The 19,040-nt window shown below is 41.9% G+C and overlaps 2 protein-coding genes and 1 long non-coding RNA gene across 7 annotated transcripts in view; 1 reads left to right on the top strand and 2 right to left on the bottom strand.

Annotated features, from left to right (window-relative positions):
- Positions 1–13,209, bottom strand: part of usp54a (ubiquitin specific peptidase 54a) — a 30,511-nt gene extending 17,302 nt beyond the window's left edge. For 4 of the 5 annotated variants that reach the window (XM_077581513.1, XM_077581515.1, XM_077581514.1 and 1 more), the window contains exons 1-2: positions 10,333–10,493; positions 1,929–2,423 (exon numbers count right to left, since the gene is read on the bottom strand). In XM_077581513.1, coding sequence (XP_077437639.1) covers positions 1,929–2,132 — 204 coding nt within the window. In that variant the 5' untranslated portion in view covers positions 2,133–2,423; positions 10,333–10,493. Of the gene's footprint in view, positions 1–1,928; positions 2,424–10,332; positions 10,523–13,174 lie in introns of those variants that run through there. The other variant, XM_077581512.1, reaches the window with a different exon arrangement.
- LOC144061250 (uncharacterized) lies at positions 10,424–13,135 on the top strand. The gene is made up of 2 exons (XR_013296134.1): positions 10,424–10,532; positions 11,927–13,135. It is a non-coding gene; the product is annotated as an uncharacterized LOC144061250 (long non-coding RNA).
- A 2,582-nt stretch (positions 13,210–15,791) lies between the features above and the next one.
- Positions 15,792–18,267, bottom strand: prorsd1 (prolyl-tRNA synthetase domain containing 1). The gene is made up of 4 exons (XM_077581523.1): positions 18,091–18,267; positions 17,041–17,166; positions 16,811–16,900; positions 15,792–16,589 (listed from the first exon to the last, which is right to left on the bottom strand). The coding sequence occupies exons 1-4, from the start codon at positions 18,169–18,171 to the stop codon at positions 16,377–16,379; spliced, it is 510 nt and encodes a 169-aa protein (XP_077437649.1). The 5' UTR covers positions 18,172–18,267; the 3' UTR covers positions 15,792–16,376.
- Between the last annotated feature and the right edge of the window lie 773 nt (positions 18,268–19,040).

A 19,040-nucleotide genomic window follows, 5' to 3' on the forward strand; every position in this document is an offset into this window, starting at 1 on the left:
GTTTACACACCTCTCTTTACAACCATCAAATGATTATTAATTGATAGGCCAGTCAACATTCCAGACGCACTTTGATGCTCACAAACGATTCTTTTGTGGCCACTTTAACAGATGAAATCGATTCAACCTTCATCACTAGTCGACTTGATTTTAACTAAATATGTCAAGAGTTCAAGCTACTTTAAACTAGTGCTGTCAACGTTAAAGCGTTAACGAATTAATCAAAAAAAAATGTAAATTTAGCTGGAAAAAAATGTTAGTTAAAAATAAGCCTTTTTAATTAAGCTATTAATCGTGATCAAGTAGAAAGATGTGATTAGTCTGATTAAAAATGTTAATCGCTTGACAGCTCTACTTTTTTAAACACATTTGGAAGTATGGAACCTGCTAATTTTCTTCTTCTTTTTTTTATCATCCAATCTCATAAAGCTGAATCAATCAATAAAACTGATTTGTCACCAGCCAGACACAAGAAAAGTAAAATCAAGTTCGAGTACTGGTGATATTTCCCTTTTAAGTCCCTTTCTTAGAAAGTTCTTCTTTGAGGCATCAGATGCAATAGTTGAACTTTTTAACAAACTGGCTCAATGTCCGTTCATTAGTTGAAGTGTTTTGGGCCAAAGCTTCCCAGAGGATGAGGAGCAACTGATGTTCTTCCTCTTCCTCATCTCACTTCCAGACGGCCTGCCGACTCGCCCGCTGCGATGCGGTGAGTCGGCACGGCACCGGCGCCCGCCCTCCCGCCCTCCCGCCCTCCCGCGGATCGCAATAACTTTGATGAAGTCCACTTGACGGCGAGCATGAGGAGTGATGAAGACGAGCGTCTGCACAGGCCGCAGGTCGCTTTGCCGAGTGATGACTCAGCGTTATCGAGCTGACATCCGGCGCGGGGGCGAGTCTAACGTATAGAATCGAATCGCATGCGTGAGTCATCTCTGGAGGTGTGAACTGCGCCCTGACGTGAGCCCGACCTCGGCAAGTGCGCACCCGCTCATCTGGCAGTATCATGGTGGAAAATGGAAGCAATTGTTACACACTTAATGACTGTTTATCATGGGGCATACGTTCAAGAACACGCAACGTTTTAAGGAACACAATGAAGTGCAAAGAATTCAATTCCATACGGCTTCAAGTCATTTAGTCATATCTGCCATGCTAAGAATTCCTCAAGCTGTTTAGTGTGTGATGTTTAATTATATCTTGTTTTGAAATCCATGCTTTTAATTTGGAAGGCTGCTCTCTACTTCCGTTTCCTGTTTCACGTTCTCTGTTCATTACAAATATAATGTAGTATGTATAGGTGTAATTAGCGTCTGCGATGGCCATAAAGTAAATATACACTGTTCTATTTTTAGCGCCAGCTCCACAATGTCGTAAAACACATTGAACCACAGATATCGGCGATATGAGTCACAACACTTGTTGTCAGTAACGCACATGAAACGAACACGATGCAACAAAACGTTCGTTCCCCCCACAGTGTTTCTGACGGTTCCTGACCGAAAAATGGCCACAAGAGTGTGGACCGATACCAGCAACGACACCTGTCGCAAGTACCGATACCATGAAATGTGCCTGGTATCGGCTCCATCGGTACTCGCCCGTCCCTACCAGTAACGATATCATTTTGTCTCAAGAGAGTCTGTTAGCTTCATGCTAATATATAACGGAGAATGCCATAGACAAGCAAACAGAAATTAGCATCTATGTGAAGGTAAATTATAAATCTTCAAACAATTGATGCAGAGCAGCAGCATATCCAAAGAGAGCGTGCACCCGCTTGGGAACGATCCCTGCCAGCAGTAACGAAAACCCACAAATCATTAACCTCCCCTTTATGCCTACCTGTTGAAAATCGGACTTCATGGCAGTCCATGACTTCATTTTATATTCTATTTTGCCTTTAGTTTGTGTGTGTGCGCGTGTACCTGCAGAGCGCTGTTGAGGAAGCAGCTGTTCTGTCCCGGCTCGTTGCTCAGTCCTTTGCTGGGAGCAATGGAGGTCATGGTGCGAGGCGTCAACATGCCCGCCATTCCTGCCATCCCGCCACCTGCGCCGCCGCCGCCGCCGCCTCCTTCCAACCCCGCCATGCCACCGCTGCCCGCCGCAAAGTAGTTACGCTTCCAGGACATGACGGACTGCGCACGTCTCAACTCTGCGTCATTTTGAACGCCGCCCGATCTCCGACTGTCGGAAATCACCGACTTATAGTCAGAAACTCCCAAACAAACATGTTAAGTGACTCCAGGTGCGGGCGGGAGAAATAATCCAGGAACTCCAAATCCAGTTTTTAAGGACGGCGATGATGCGGACTCACGAGCGTTCCCATCATCCTCCCGGGTGAACTTTTCGCCATCCCAGTGTTGAACTTTCACCTTTCAAGCGTCCCATGAACCAGCAAGTTCAGAAGTCATTGACGACACCTGTGGGAGACATCAAAAAATATACAGACAGTCAGATATGACTTGAATTAGATGTACCATAATCATTTTCACTGTAGACATGAATGGAAATGCCATGAACTCATTGGCTCCCAAAAACGTATAAATACGTTCCATAAATATTACCATGCTCCCAAAGACGTATTTAAATGGGTTTTTTTTCAAGCTAGAGCATACAGAAGGTTTTGATGCCGCCTCTCAACTGAAGAGAATGCTTGAAGCAACGGTACTCATTACAAAAACGGCCAAAACGGCAGAACAGAAACAGATAGAAATATACTTTTTTTTTTTTTCTGATGAAAGAGGAGATCCTAATCTTTCTATTGGTAGATTCCATGTTTTATAGCAATAGAACACAATATTCTGTGGGCCTTGCAAAATCAGTCAAAATCCAGTAAAACAGTTGGGAGTGAAGGGGGTTGCTTCAGTGAAAATGGCTGCCAGTGAATGCATTAATACATTCCAGCCACCCCGCCAAAAAACTAAAACAAAGTTGTAACTTCAAAAAGGATAATTAGCACTATTATAAAAAATATATTACTCAGGCAAAAACCACACAATTATTTTTTTTCTGCCTTAATTTTCCAATTCAGCGATAAATCAGATAAAAAAATAATAATAATTGTGGGTTCTGCTGTAAATTCATTTTAAGACTTCAATGTCTTTGAATCGAGTGCAGAGAAGTGAAGGAAATCCTCGTCGTCGTCGTCCCAGCAGAGGAACAACAAACATTAAACCGATTTTCTCTTGCTGCTAAACAACAACGAAACACACACACAAGCACATGAAATCTGGGGATGAAAAACAAAGATAGACGCCGAGGACACACAAAAAAAAGGGCCTCCGTCACCACAGCAGGACATAATGCAAACATTCTTTATTTACTTAACATGTGACATGTTTACTGTGGGGCAGCACGGTGGCTGACTGGTTAGCACGTCCGCCTCCCAGTGCAGAGGACGTGAGATCGAGTCCGGGCTTCGGCCTTCCTGGGTGGAGTTTGCATGTTCTCCCCGTGCTTGCGTGGGTTTTCACCGGGTACTCCGGTTTCCTCCCACATTCCAAAAACATGCATGGCAGGTTAATTGAACACTCCAAATTGTCCCTAGGTGTGATTGTGAGTATGGTTGTTCGTGTCTCTGTGTGCCCTGCGATTGGCTGGCAACCAGTTCAGGGTGTACCCCGCCTACTGCCCGAAGCCAGCTGGGATAGGCTCCAGCACCCCCGCGACCCTAGTGAGGAAAAGCGGTCAAGAAAATGGATGGATGGATGGATGTTTACTGTGTAAATATGTCACGTTATGCATATGTTTGAGCACCTTGTAAAAACTACTAACTGCAGACACACACACACAAAGCTTTGACCATCCACAGAAAGGCATAAATCAAAGTACAAGTCTGACCACACATTCATTTTTTTATAGCCCTTCCATTGGAATAAGTACAAATATATTATGTGTTTGTTTTTGTTTTTTTTACAGAACACTTGCTTAGTTTTACCCCAACACATGCTTTAAACACACTTCAACTTATGGAAAGTAACAAACTTATAAAAAGGAAACTTAGTATTTCTTAGTGCCTGTTTTCACTCTCGCACTTCTCCAAATAAGAAGCACGGCCTCCAGATGTTCATCACACCTAATTCAAGTTTACGGCAAAATAAAAATAAATATAAATAAATAGCACGTTATATTTAGACAGCAAGATGTTCAAAAGGTATTTTGTATAACGAAAGGCCACTATCTTAATGCTAACAGATGATCTGAACCACCACAAACATGCTAACGGAAACTAGAATCCATGTTACGCTAATTCTTTAGCGTCAGACAACTTCTATTTTAACACGCACGGAGCAGCAACACATACAATCACTTTGAATCAGTGTGTGTGTGTGTGTGTGTGTGTGTGTGTGCGTGCATGTGAGTTTGTGTGTGTTGCGGAGGTAACACGCAGGTCAGAACGGAGGGAGGTGGTGAGGGATTATCCTGATCTGTCTGTGCGGGATTACAACGTCTGTCTGCAGCACCTCGCCTAACAACTTTGTTCATCTAATTAGCGGTGGCGTGCTAGCTAGCCAGATAGCTAGCGGGAGCAAATGGCGCGCATGAATGAACGGAGGGTGGCTGGCACGCCGATTAACTTTGCTGCACTCAACTTAACGGCTTGAAAAAATAACGTGAAGTGAGCCAAAGTGGCAGCAACGGAAACGGTTGCCAAGACATGCGAGCTTCAAAGTGAGTCTGGAATGTTGGCCAATTATCAATTGACAATCCCTTTTCAGTCTTTTGGACCCGAAAACAGGACAAGTTGTGTGTCACTAAGTATTAGTAACGTGGCTCAAATGGAGAGAACTAGGAAACTTTCAAGTAGCTAGAAAGGAGCCCTGTGGAACTATCAAATGGACTACAATATAAAAGCTACCAGATTTCATCTCTCCATTTGAATGCATTTGTCAGCGGCTTTTGTAGTTCAAGCCTTTTTGGCCAACCCGCACTGCTTACACTAATCTCTTATCATTCCTGTCATTTTTGCCAAAAACGCCTAAAAATGGTGCACCCAAACCAAAGTAAACGTGAAGCTGTTCTTGAACCATTTGGACTACCAGGTCTCTTTTTAAAGATAACACTTTGAATTGACCTCTCCAACTGTCCGAATCTGTTTAAGTGCTACTGGCACTGAGTAATGGACGCTTGAAACTTTGAATACCAAAAAAAATCTTATGTTCGTCTAATTATTTTTCACAAAATCTGCCTTGAAAATGAATGTCGTGCTGGACTGGAAAACACTACAATATGAAAGCAGATAACCAAATAACGTGGCTATACGGATGTAAAGGGGTCGGTGTAGGCCAACAATTTTCCCAGAATACTTTCATTGGACTCTTTTGAAAGTAATTGGACCAGTTTCGACCAAGTGGGACGTCTGGTTGGGAATTGATGTGGCTAAAGTGTACAGGCGAAGCTGTAACTTTTCTTGCATTTCAAATTAAGTGCTCACTGAGCCTACAGATATTTTATCATGAAATTATTCAAATCTGAAGGAAGCCATCTTCCAAACGGTGTAGAGCGTGACGAGCAAAGCATGCTGGATAGTGAGTGAGTGAGAGTGAGAGAGAGAGAGAGAGAGAGAGAGAGTGAGAGAGAGAGAGAGAGCGAGAGAGAGAGAGAGAGAGAGAGAGAGAGAGAGAGAGAGAGAGAGACCTGCTCGCTCTGCAAATGGCATAGCGCCCGGGGCCGGCCGCTCGGAATGATAACAAACAAAATAAGACGGCCTGTTTACAAAAACAGTCATTGTTGTTGCCAATTTGGTGATTTGATCAAAAATACCACCTGCCACTTTGAATGTCATCATTTGCTTTTTCTACAAAGTGAAGCAAAACAAAAAGAGAAACTGAATTTTGTGACAATTATCAGCAATTTCATTTCAACGCAGCCCTCCGAGACGTAAAGTGTGTCAAAAACCGCTGTTGAATGTCGCACGTGAAGAGTGCAAGCGGTTGCCAAACTCCAAGTTGGTTCAAACCCAAACAAACAAGGATAAATAATTCAAATTGTTGCCTCTGATGTTGCTCTCATTCAGTCACAAAAGCCACAAGAGACGAACGATGCCACTTGCACGGCAACGCTTCCCTTCAATAAAACACGTGAATTGGATCAAAGTGCATCATTGAGCTCTCAGCCGCCTCGAACCACCGGCCCGCGTGGGCCATTTGGTGCCGGCTCTCACACACGAAAAAAGATGGAAAGTGGAAAAGTCCTATAATGTACGACGGCGTATGAGGGCCACGTATGAAAATTTTTTTAGAGGTTGAATTCAGAGAGAGTTTATAAAGTGGCAGATTTGCGAGAAAAAAACCCAGAAACTTACAAGAAATACATATCGCGTACTACTCGGATGTTTGTGGCAATACTTTTCAAATAAGCAGATAGTAATGGCTCGGGGTGTGAAGTGAGTAGTACCTGACGATTTGATGCCGATTAATCCCGACATAAATCTATAAATTAATTATTGCGATTTTTTTTTTACCCAAATCTAGAAAATACTAACCAGTAAACGTTTTCATGTACACTGTAAGACTTGTATGAAAATGTATTTATTTATCTGAAACTTATAACTGAGCCACCGTATTTAACAAACAGGTTGCAATCTTTCATGTTTGAACAGCATTGAAATGAAAAATGAAAGCTTAATGTTCCAATAATATAACATTCTTCCATGCTTGAAGTGTGAACCCTAACCTTAAGTAAGACGTTTTGTTGAACGTTTAAACATTGAGTTTCTTGCTAGAGTGGATTCTTTCGTACTGTGACAAGTTGGCCAAAAGAGACAATGTAGCTTTTTAAACTTAAAAAATAAATAAAAAACTAAACAGGGCGATAAATGAATTACAAATCGAATTCATTCCGTGACCAAGTTTGTGACTCAATTTACTCGTACAGCACATCAAATCAATTTGCGTCCATTCAAATGATTTCGAAACAGCAAATGTTGGAGGACAGCCGCTTGAGTTGCCGCCACACTTCGCACCGCTGCACACCTGTTTGCTGCCGCAACCAATCAGAGAGCTTGCATTTCTCCAGCTGCTTCGAGGTCATTTCCTCTCTCTCGCCCTCTTGCCAGCTGATTCTGATCTGGCACCAAACTGGTTACGTAAGAAAACACCAGCGCGCGCACACACACACACACACGCACGCGCGCAGACATGCTGTAATCGCCTCCGATTGGCCAGGCGGGCCGAGCGCCGTCCTCTTGCGGCCGTCTGGCATGGACTGGGAACGCTGGGATGCAGCCAAGCCTGGCTTAAGACGGACAGACAAATGTTGTGGACAACAGGCAGACAAACACTTCACTTGCTGACTCATTTTCAGCAGGCTGTCTATTGCATTGTTAATGCTGGCGTTTACCGGGAACAGTGAAGGCATCTGAGAAAGAGCATATTTGACCAAAGAACAACAACAACAACAACAAAAAACAGCTCATCAGCACTTACAGGTGCAGGGCTGCAACTAAAGATTTATTGAGTAATCTGTCAATTAATGGATAAATTGAAAGATGTTCCCATTTCCATCCCTTTATTCAAAATCGAATTAACAGTTCAGAAAACATTGTGACAGGGATGTGATTTGACCAAAGTGAAATTATCTGAAAATTTAGCCGGGGGTCTGGGAGCCGCTGGCACCCAGCTAGGTCCAGGGAGCTCATGGGTTTTCTGTGTTTTTAAGTACTTTCAATGCACTCACATGACAAAGAAATAGACAAAACAACAGCATAAATTTTCAATGTATATTGAACTATCCCATATAAAATGGCAGTTTTAGTCAACTCAAAATCAGTCACATTCAAAAACATTGGACTGCCTTTGCTTTTAAAAACTATCACTGAGAATATCATCATATCTAACTAATGTGATTACTACACATAAATAATGTTGAAGAGTTCAAATTTCATGAACAAATAATTGTATCATGACCAAATGAAAAGTAACTCATATTAGAGCATACCACAAATGTCTTTGTTATAGCAGAAGATGTTATCTGTCGGAGTCATGTGCATACACAATGAACTACTAAAAAAAAAAAAAATTATCGGAATTTTTTTTGGGGGGGGGGGGGGGTAAAAAAAGCGGAATTCCGCGAATTAGCGGAAAAATCACATCCCTGTTGTGATTGTGTGGTTTGATACCTAAAACGTCGGAAAACAGGCAAAAGTATACATAATGCATTGATGCTAACGTTAGCAGCGCTAGCATTGGAAGCAAGATGTAACGCAAGAAAAACGTTTCCATATTCCAGACAAGAACGTGAAAAAATGTGTGAGTAACGTTGATGTCATATTTGTCCTTGTCAAGCCTGCCAGACGGAGATGAGGGACTCGGCACCGAGGCCAGAAATAAGAGGGATTATAATATTTTTCAGGAATTTTTCATAAGCTGGTTTCCCCAGGACTTCTTCAAAGTGTGCCTCCATTTTCCCTCTCTTGCACGAATCTGTTAAGTCGGCGCTGACCTGGTTGGCAGCCGTCGGTTCTTGCAGGGGGAACGTTTGGGGGCCTAACGACTAAAAAGGACAACTTGTGAATATCCCCACTACCGCCGCCGCCGTCGACGACCTTCCCCAGCAGCACCAAAATAACTCGCCGACAACTTGGTAATGTGGAGCACTTCAATGACAACTTCAATCCGGCCAATGAGAAGGAAGAATTCAACTTCTGGAAAGCCCACAACTCGAAAATATTACAAACTCATGGAGGACATTTTAGAAAAATGTTTGCATTCTTCCCCACCTCAATTTTGACTCAACGTGAGAAGAGAATATTTACGATCAATTCATGCAAATGAAGTCATGCTATAATACCATTTTAGTGCTTGTTTCCATGCATGCATGACAATACTGTAAAGAAATGCGAGTGTGGGGGTCAAAAGGCGCACTTTGCTAGGGAGTTTTGGGACAACGGTTTGAATGCTGCCACCTGAAAAGAAAGTGGTAATTCTCAGGAAAGCACAAAAAAGTCTTGCAGGCCTTTCGGGGTGCGCGCCGCCGCCGCCCCCGTGTTGTGCTCGCATTGTTCTCTTTGTCCCACTGCAGAGCAGCACGAGCGGCATTAGCAGCCGCGTTCACAAGTGCAGCGAGCAAAACTCATCAGACTGGGAGCAGCGAGCGCGGCCGTTTCCCAGGAACGCTGCCCCACATCAACAGAAACTCATCATCACGACAACAACAACCCTGGAGGAGGTCCAACAGGTTGTTATGATGTCACTATTAGATGCAAGTCTTCGTGTCATTTCACTCAATTGGCAGTAAAGTTATTGGAATACCCACAAAATGTCAAAATATGTACTTTTTGACTAATAACAGTGTGCTGCCTTTTCATGTCCCTTGAAAAAAAAAGTCACTTTTCTAAATAATAACTGCCCTTTTGTACATAATCTCAAAGCCTTTGAAAACACAGCAAAGCATGCTGGGACGTGCATGACAAATCATCAAGAGAGCTATTTTTCAGGAAGAAATATTACAAACTTTTATGTTGGTGTTTACCAGGGCTGGAACCAATTAAATGAATTTCCATTTAACTCAATAAGGAAAGGTGTGGTCACGTCATGAATTAAACTTTTAAGTGAAGGCATCGACGTGCCTAGCGTGAGAAACAAACACTGCACTAAAGTTGCAGCCACAGTCTGACTCCATTCATTCATTCATTCATTCATAGCTTATTCACGCATCACTTGCACATTACAAGAAGACACACACGCAGACGCGGAATCATCATAATCGTAACAAGTGCGTAGAAGCTGCCCATTCACAAACGGGCCAAACTGCGCAGCGATTCTTTTTTCCTTTTTCCAAATGCGTCACACTTTTTTAAAAAATCGATTCCCCTCCTCATTCCTCGCGTGTGCGTGCACACAATGGCCAGCGAAGAAGGGGGGGGCGAAGGCACAATCCACCGGGGGAGGGGGCCGATCATTGTATTCTCATGTCAGCTCCGAAACCAGCACGTCCAAACGCTTTTTTCCCTTTCTGTCCTACTCGAGTCCACGTGAACGAGGCGACGTGAAAACGGCGATTTTTTTTGTCAAGCGAATCGGGCGCGGGGCTGCCTGCCTGCATCACTACTAGCATGACATCACTTCCAGCAAACTTCACCGACAGGCGAGCGGACGGTGGCGGTGGCGGCGGCGGCCCGGCCGCCACATTCGTCCACTTGACGCCGACTACTGTCGCTCGAGTGCGGGGGAGAAACGTTGGCCGGCCGGTCCGGCTATCGCTAACGTCACTGAATGAGACTTAACGGTCGCCCCGTTCAAACGTCCGGTTCTAGGGGGCGGAACAGGGGAAGGGGGCGCTTCTCTACGGTTCTCCGTCCGGTCTCGGCTGGCGGCGGCGGCGGCTTACCTGAGGTAGCAGTCCGGGGAAGAGAAGGGTGAAGTCGGCTGGTTGTTCTGCGGATGCCGGTCGGGACATTCGCTCATGCCTGATGTGCGTGTGAAGGCAGGACGACGAAGACCAGGAAAGAGGGGGCGGGGCTAATACCTGCGGCGCGGGCACGCCAGCGAGCACGAGCACGCCCGGACGACGTAAGCGTCTGTGAACATGTGTGTGTGTTTACTTTTTTTGCCTTCCATTTCAATGTCGTCATCGTACTTTCACTTCATTTTTACTCGTCATCCCTGGCATGTTTTGGCTGGGGTGATTTATTTTTGGTCTATTTTATTTGTTGACTATGTATCTTATCCAATGTGTTTTATTGCAGCCAATATATTGCAAAGTTATGAAGATACTTCATCAATAAAAGTAAAATAAAGACTTTAACGGGGGGGGCGCACACATAAAAGCTACCTTTTCCCAAGCTGTTTTGCTAAGATGCTAACATATGTAACTAATTTATTTTGTGAGCAAATCCATGCACAGTTTTGAGAAGCATATTGCTACCACATCAGGAAAAAAAAAAACTTCATGACCAAATTATAACGTGGTAAATCTCTCACATTTAATGTGATAAGTTTCACATTATAACATGACAAGTTTGATGTTTCATCATATCAATTTAAAGTTACTAGCTATGTACCGGTAATATGCTACTCTTACGTAAAAGATAACAATAACAGGACCAAGATTTAAGATTTAAAAACACACACACAACACATGGGTTTCGCCATTGGCCTGAAATTGCTTTGTTTTCTTTTGCCAAATATGGAATGCAAGGCAGCTTTATTTCAATTGCACATTTCATACACAAGGCAACTCAAATGTGCTTCGCAACCAAAAGCACAACACTTAAAAGCATTTACATAACCTAACAGTTTAAGTCATTCAAAGTAAAGGAAGGTGATTTTAAAACACAAGGTCCTTCAAAAGCCAAAGCAAAAAGAACGTCTTACAAAAATGAGGAAAAGAACGCACATTTTGTTCCTGGCGTGGCAGTGATACGCGTCCATAACTAGTCCACCTGTAGCAAGCTCTCTCTCACCCAAGTCAGCTGGGATCGGCTCCACAGTTTACATGTGATCCTAATCAGGTTAAGCGATAAGAGAAAATAATGGATGAATGATTTTATAAAGTGTCATTACTCTACGTGATGTAGTGTTCGTGTTGGATTGTCCTCTACAAATGAGCTTGTCCATATATACGTTTTAAAAATCAAATGTGGCCACTGAGCAAGAAAAGTTTGCCTAACAATAATACAATCCACATCACATCTATGACGCGTGTGCGTGCCTTTCCGTATCGATTGTACTCGATCGATCCGATGGGAAACATGCGGGTGGGCACTGCATGTCGGGGTCATCCGCTCTGTCAAAATAACTTGCCGTCAGTACTGTGTTGTTGAGTTTGTCCTGGAAAGAAACTAACCAGGACATCCGCTTCCCCTTTTGATCCGAACGTACTGCTAAGCAACGGAGTATCAAGTCATAAAAGTCGCACAGAACAAGCAGAGATGTCATAAAGTGTGGTTAAGATGCTCCTTTGTCCATTTTTACAACTACAGCAAAGCACCCGGGGTTCAGAGGTCGCAGCACAAGGACAACAGCGATTAGCGAGACGCCCAAGCGTGAACGTGGACGCCGCCGGGAAAAGAATATGCCAAATGAAGAATGATGACGTTATTATCCACGGAGGCCTCGTTAGCATGTTCACAAATGGTTATTGTTGTCATAAGCAGGTGTATTCATCAGCCGACTAAAACAAAACCGCATGCTTAATATTCGCAGAGTATAATACTAACCACTAAAAAAATGTTTTAAATTTTTTGCCAAATATGAAATTTAAATCAATGGATAAAAACGATTGATCACCTGAACCCTAGCCGTGCTTGATTTTCAATACATTTCCACATGTCACCATTCTAATTACTTAAGAGTTCATTTATTTTTAAAATCCTATATTCTATATATGATCAACATTACAATGAAATGCTGTATTATTTCTTACATAACACACATGTTCGCCACTTTTGTTGTCCTGTTTGGCCCTGTCAGCTTTGATTTGCAGTTCAATGAAGTGATCATCGAAAGGATAAAAAGACACGGAAGACATAAAGGGAGGCGCGCCACAACTTCCTGCTCATTAAGCTCACATTCCTAGACAACCATTAATGATGGGAGCAGCCCAATTCAAAGCAGTCTGTTGTTTATTGTATACGTAAATTATGCTGCTTATGAAAGTAATTATTCGTCTTTTGTGCACCCCAGCGACACTTGTGAGGAGTAAGCGGTTAAGAAAATGGCTGGCTGGATGGAAGGATGTTTGTGGATGACAAACAGGTTCAACCAGAGGCAGTATAGCTCATCTGTTGGAAATGATGACAGAAGTGGTGTTAATCCGTCATTACACGAGTTGAACGTGTTTGAAGTATCTTTAAACATGGTTCATGTATTCACAAGCAAATCTTTGGATTCACTTTGCATTTCCCTTTGAGTAATGAGTTTCATAAATAAAAGTTGAATTAGTCCTTATTTGTGTTCATGTTTATTTTATGTTCTCATAAATGTGTGTAGCTAGCTATATAATAAAGGATAAAAAAAAAGGGGGGGGGGTGTCAAAATTAAAATGATCATTTGGATATGCTATTTAAAAAAAGACTTTTGTATATTCATTTCACCAATAAATCTAATCTAATCTAATCTAATGCCTACGAACACCACAACTGTCATCAACTGCTACTTTCACGTTTTATTTCACACTACAGGTTTGTATCTTACAAATATGGAATATTGAAAGTAAATGTTTGCCTTACCTGTCTGACGGCACAACAGCTTGCATGCAGGACGCTTACGTCTGCGTGCGTGCGTGCGTGCGTGCGTCATATGACTGCAAGAGTAAACATTACAGTTGTGATGATGATGTCATCCCGGAAGTACACGCATGCTCATAAAGGATAGTAACACACAAACACACACACATTGACAAGCTTTCAGAATCATTTTCATCATATTTCCACATGTGAACGGCAAATTGAAGGCTTGCGGGCCAAATGTGGCCCACTACGTTATTTTCTATATGTGGCTAAAAATAAAAACGGAATTACAAATACATCAAAGCAAACAATGTAGTAGTGGAAAGTCAAATGTCAGAGCACGTATAGACAAACAAGCATTCCCACTCATGGGCAATTTTCAGTCCTTAATGAAGCTAACATGCTAGCATGATTTTGGAATTGCTAACTGAAATGTTGGAGGCCAGATTCGAACCTCAGGACTGTGAAGCGGGCATACTAACCGCTAGGCTAATGTGCTGCCTGCCCGTGTCACAATGTGTACTCTGCAAACGTCTGATGTTTATTATCAAGCACAGCAACCCGAAAGCACAATAAATGGAAAAGGCTTCGAGTTTACGCGACAAAATACTATTTTTTCACAATCATTGCGGTCTTGTTAGAGCCAAAATATTAGAATTGTGTCTACCTGAATATAATTACACCTTGTAAATAATATACACCATCTAATAATGTTGAATTCAAGTCTCTTATCGTAACATCCACTTTTGGTTGACACTGTCATAAGCTATTCATTATTGTGCTTGTAGTTTAGGAGCTGAGAAGGTCTAGGAATTGAAACATATTACACTTGTAACCATGGTAACCAACACCAGGCGCCATTAGGCATAAACCCTTCCTTCGCTTCTTAATTCCTCCACAATCATAAAAATCATAAACCAAACAAAATGCTCAAGCCTGTTTTTGTGAGAACAATGAGCTAATGCTACATGCTAACGCCCGTTAGCAGGCACCCACCTCTTGGCAGAAAATATTTTCTTCTCATCCAAATCCAATTAGAAACATCTCAACACTGACATGAACGTGTCTGCTCATAATTAATTGTTCAGAGTTAGCTTAGCACACATGCTACCTCTCAGGATTCTTTCACTAGCCTGTTGACTTGTTCGCATTTGTCCTTCCCTTGTGTTTGTCAAGACATCATTCCATCTCAGCAGTCTAGACACACAGTCACACACGTACTGTACACACAAGTGCAGCTCTTTGACACCATTATAATGTATGTGAGATATGTGCTAACACACACACACACACATACGTCTAATGACAGCTTATTTCTGGAGCGTCTCCCATGGCGACCAGTGTGGGTTTGGTCGCCACGGTGATAGGGCCATAAAGCAAATTGAAAGCAGATGGAGAACGAGAGAGACTCGAGAAGAGAATAAACTCTGTGGTTGGGTCTACTCACGGTTCAAAGGTCACTCTTGGCCTCAGGGCTTCATTCAGCGGACTTAGTGCTGTGGACACTGTGCAGTTTACTTTGTGTTACTTTGACGTCAATGTTTGTTGGAGTCAATCTCAACGAGGTCTTCTCTGGTCGTCTACCAAAGAAATATAGGCTATGTTAGCGTTAGCATTGTTCATGCCAAACAAGCCATAATTGTAAAAAAACAAATCAATACTACTGTACATGCTGTATTTTCAAAATCATCTTCTATTAGTAATGTTAGCAAGCTATTTTTATTTATTTATTATTACTTTTAAATCTCTTAACTTTTGCCGGTAAATGAATGTACTTTAAATGACACACATTGAATTACGTTGTGTATGAAATCTGCTTTATAAATAAAGCAGCCACTGTATCAAGCAAAAAAAAAAAGTTTACATAAGCATTATTAACATTAACAATCAGTGGTGGAGTGATAACGACACAAAAATCAAATATAAACAGAATATTGCATATTACACTTAACATGCAGCAAGAATATTCAGTAACATTGCATGTTATATGTTGTTATTGTTACGTTATTGTTTGTATGATTAACAGTTGTTAGTACTAAAGGTCTTTTCACTCCTCACAAGCTGCGGAGTGGCACACCTCAACTTTGCATCACCATGGCGACCAGTCCTTGTGACCGACACGTCTCTCTGCTTTACCACAATGAAAGCTTTTATTATGAAATGTGGACCCCACTTCCCCACAATTAAGGCAAATTTGACTTGTTTGGGAAAATAATGAACTAAAAACACAATCAAAGCTGGTTTCAGCAATTTTTTTTTTATGTTTAAACTTCTATATGAAGTTCAATGTTTCTGCTTTCTCATGCACGCACGCAGTGAAAGTGAAAGAATGCCTGGGAACCGAGCGAGCGACAGTGCGGAGCAGTTATTCATTTGCTAATTTCATCAACAATGCAACAATACATACTCATTAGCGATGCAGTTAGCGGGTGTTGGGCGTGTGCGTGAGAGTTTGGGGGGCACGGCAGGAACATTCCCAAGCAAGGAGCATCAAAAATAAAGCTTGCCTAAAGGGTTTCAAAAAGGTTCATTATAAAAATATAGTGAAAACAGGAAATGGTGAAAAAAATAGTGATGGAGTGAATTATGTTGAGTGAATAGACTAGTGACACTCAAGGAGTAAAACATGGTAATTTATTCCATGAAAACCGATGATTTGGAAATAAAACTGTTCTGTGCAGTGACAAAAAAGTGCAATCATAAAAAAATGTTGACGTCAAATATTTTTCGGTCATGTTTCATTTTGACAAAAGCTCCTTGAATGCAGTAGCGGGCCGTCAACTCAATTCTCATATTTGTAGTGAACATTTTGCCAACAGTCCATTTGTTTCCTTTGGTGGCGTTTCTTTTGGCTTCCAGTATGTGAATGTTGATTGTTGAGGTTCAGATTTTGTTGTCCAACAGAGGTGGCAAATCCAGTAAAGTAAAAACCCTGCCACAGTTTGGCTTTAGCCCCCGATGCTAGCTAGCTCCCTAGCAGCTAAACGAGCACCATGGGAGCTAGCTAGGGAGCTAGCAAGATAGCATCTGGGGCTAAAGCCAATCTGCGGCAGGGTTTTTACTTTCTGGACTTGGATTTGCCATCTCTGTTGTCCAATGTGCCGTGAAAAAGTTTTTGCCTCTTCTCCATTTTGGGGGGCACTTTTTCCACTTGATTGTATTCTCTTGCCCAGAAGCGGAATCTTCTCGCAGTCCTTCCCGCCTACTCAAAGTCCTCCAGGACGGGCTCGTGTCCAGTGTCCTGGAGGAAGCGCAGCAGGTCTGGGGGCCTCATCCCCAAGGTGGCGCTGTTGGTCATGGGGTGGAAGTAGACCATGTTGTGGCCCCCTTCCAGCAGGTCCCGGTCCAGGACCAAGGTGACGTTGCGGTCCTTGTCGAAGAGCAGAGCCAGAGCCGTGGCGCATCCCTGACCCACCTGAACCACACGCGCCAATTTAACATCTGTTTGTTGTTTTGTGTTTTAATCATTTGTGATTTTATGGTGGCGTTTTTATTGTTGCAAGGGAATATTGAATGTTTTGCGACATTGCGACCTTGAACGAACCCTGTCGAGAAATCGACATTTGCTACGTTTGCCCCCTCTAGTGGGATACGGACTTAAGGGACATTATTGGCAGTATTAAATGATTGCGTCACCTTGAGTTTGTCCAGCATGGTGGCCTCGTCTGCAAAGCGAAGGTTCCCGCTGCCCACTGACAGCTTCTTGGCCAGCTCGTTCAGATTCACCTGCACACGAGCACAAAGCATCGTGGGAAGGAATCGCCTACTCATTCCCTACTCACTACATACGGATTTCTGTGCCCTAAAAAGTCATTAAAAAAATTATTTTGTAGTGGTTGGATGCTGGGCGATGTTCCAGGCCTCACCTGTCGGTCGTGACGCGCTGACACCAACCACAAAGTTTTCTTCTTCTTGTCTTTGAGGAAAAGGTTCTTGGTGACGGCGCCGCTCACATCCTGGAGATGAGGCATCATCTCCTCCACCGTGAAAACCTCACAAATACAAAGAAAGAGGACAAACGTGAACAAAAACGAATAATTGATTTTTAAATGTTATTTAAACAAGTAATTTAAAGGCAGCATGGAACGCTAGTGTTTAACAAGTCTGCCTCTCAGTGGAAAGTTCCGAAATCAAATATCCTGCATGTCGTTCCCATAAAGTTCATTAAAAGTCCGGTGACATTGTAAAAGTGTTGTGGCGCCCCCTGCGGGAAAATGCTAGCCAAAAGAAGGAAACGTGTCCAAGTCCAACAGTATACAAGTGAAACGCGAGTATAAACCTCAAGAAAAGTTTGTCAACTCACAAATGCGTTTGTGTTGAATGTTGGCCGTTCTAAAAGTAAAAGTGGAACATTTCAGTCTCAACGTACACTCGCCAAAGTCAAACGTTTATAGAGAGGCCAGATTCTATTGGATTTTTATTTTTTATTTTTTTTACTTTGCATTGCTTGCGCGCGCTATTTCATACACACTGTAAACTAAAATTCGCAATCTTACATTAAATCGATCTTACAATACGATCGGCATAACGGTTGGCCAAAATAGAACATTGGCTTAAGAGAGTGCCAACGTGGCTTGTCTTCATGAAAGAAGACGAATGGCTAAATGCTGAAATCATTTCACAAAAATACACCTAATTAAAGATTTGACATACCCGAATTAACAAAGAAGTTCCCAACGAGGCATCGGTGGCCTTAAACGTGTTTCAGGATCTGATTTTAGCTGATAATAAGCAGGCAAACACAATTACATAAACATTATATTTGAGTTCCATTCTTGGTTATCAAGCTTAATGCTTTTGTTTTTTTCTGGAATAACAATAACAAACAAAAAATACGTTTTCTGATTTTGTGACTTTAGCAGCCCTCTGACGCATTTATTGATTTATTATTATTGTTTTATTTTATTTGGTGTTACCGGCGGGTGATCCACGCAAGTCGTCTCGATGTTTAAAGCCTCCAAATGTTTCTCCAATTCTGCCCGCAGCTCCCCGGACATTTTTAATAAATATACTTTTATTGTTATTCTAATAAATGTGTTATTAAAAAGTAGAACGTCAGTCAACGTGCAAAGTAAGCTGCTGCCTTCCTTCTTCTTCGTTGCTCTCAATTTTTTGTTTTTCGTGTGGGTGCCGCAGTGCTCTTAGTCATGTATTGCCACCTACTGGACGTTTTTGGCAAACGCGCATCGGCTTGCTTAACGTCACGTGACAAAAACCTAGACAACAGGTGAGTTAAGACGTTCGCAATGCCAGCCGCAGGGCGGTAAAAAGTCAAAATGGCTGCGCCCTGAGACGGATCAAATCGGGTGGTTTGATCTGATTAACACAAAAAAAATACATGCAGTTTTGCCAAAACTTAAGTGGAAGTGCATTTTAACAATACTTTATAATAACATTATTATTTTTAAAATAATTATCATTATTATTTTTGATTAAACATAGAATAAAGATGGCCTTTTTCTACTTCACTTACCATATATTATTATGATTATTATTATTTTAAAGGCAGTCTCACTGGTTTTTACTAAACATAAATAGGCTACTTATTTTTAATGACAATGACAATCTTTCTAGATCTAGACTTCCTGTAGCATCATTTTTTTTATTCTAAAATGTAAAGCAGTCTTTCTTTTACCTTATGTAATTGCTATGTTAATACTGTAAGAGCAAAACGTAACATTTATAATGTGCTGTACTTGTTTTTATTTAAACATTGCTGTCAAATTCTTTTTTAACATGTTTTATAAACATTGAACTGGTCATTAACAGCATTAGGGCAGCAAGAAGTGCTTTAATAAAAGTCACAAAACAAAACTAACCAATCAAGATCCGAAGGTCTCTCACTCGTGGAAATGGAAGTCAAGCC

Source organism: Vanacampus margaritifer, chromosome 12, assembly GCF_051991255.1.
Source record: "Vanacampus margaritifer isolate UIUO_Vmar chromosome 12, RoL_Vmar_1.0, whole genome shotgun sequence".
NCBI classification, from domain to species: Eukaryota; Metazoa; Chordata; class Actinopteri; order Syngnathiformes; family Syngnathidae; genus Vanacampus; species Vanacampus margaritifer.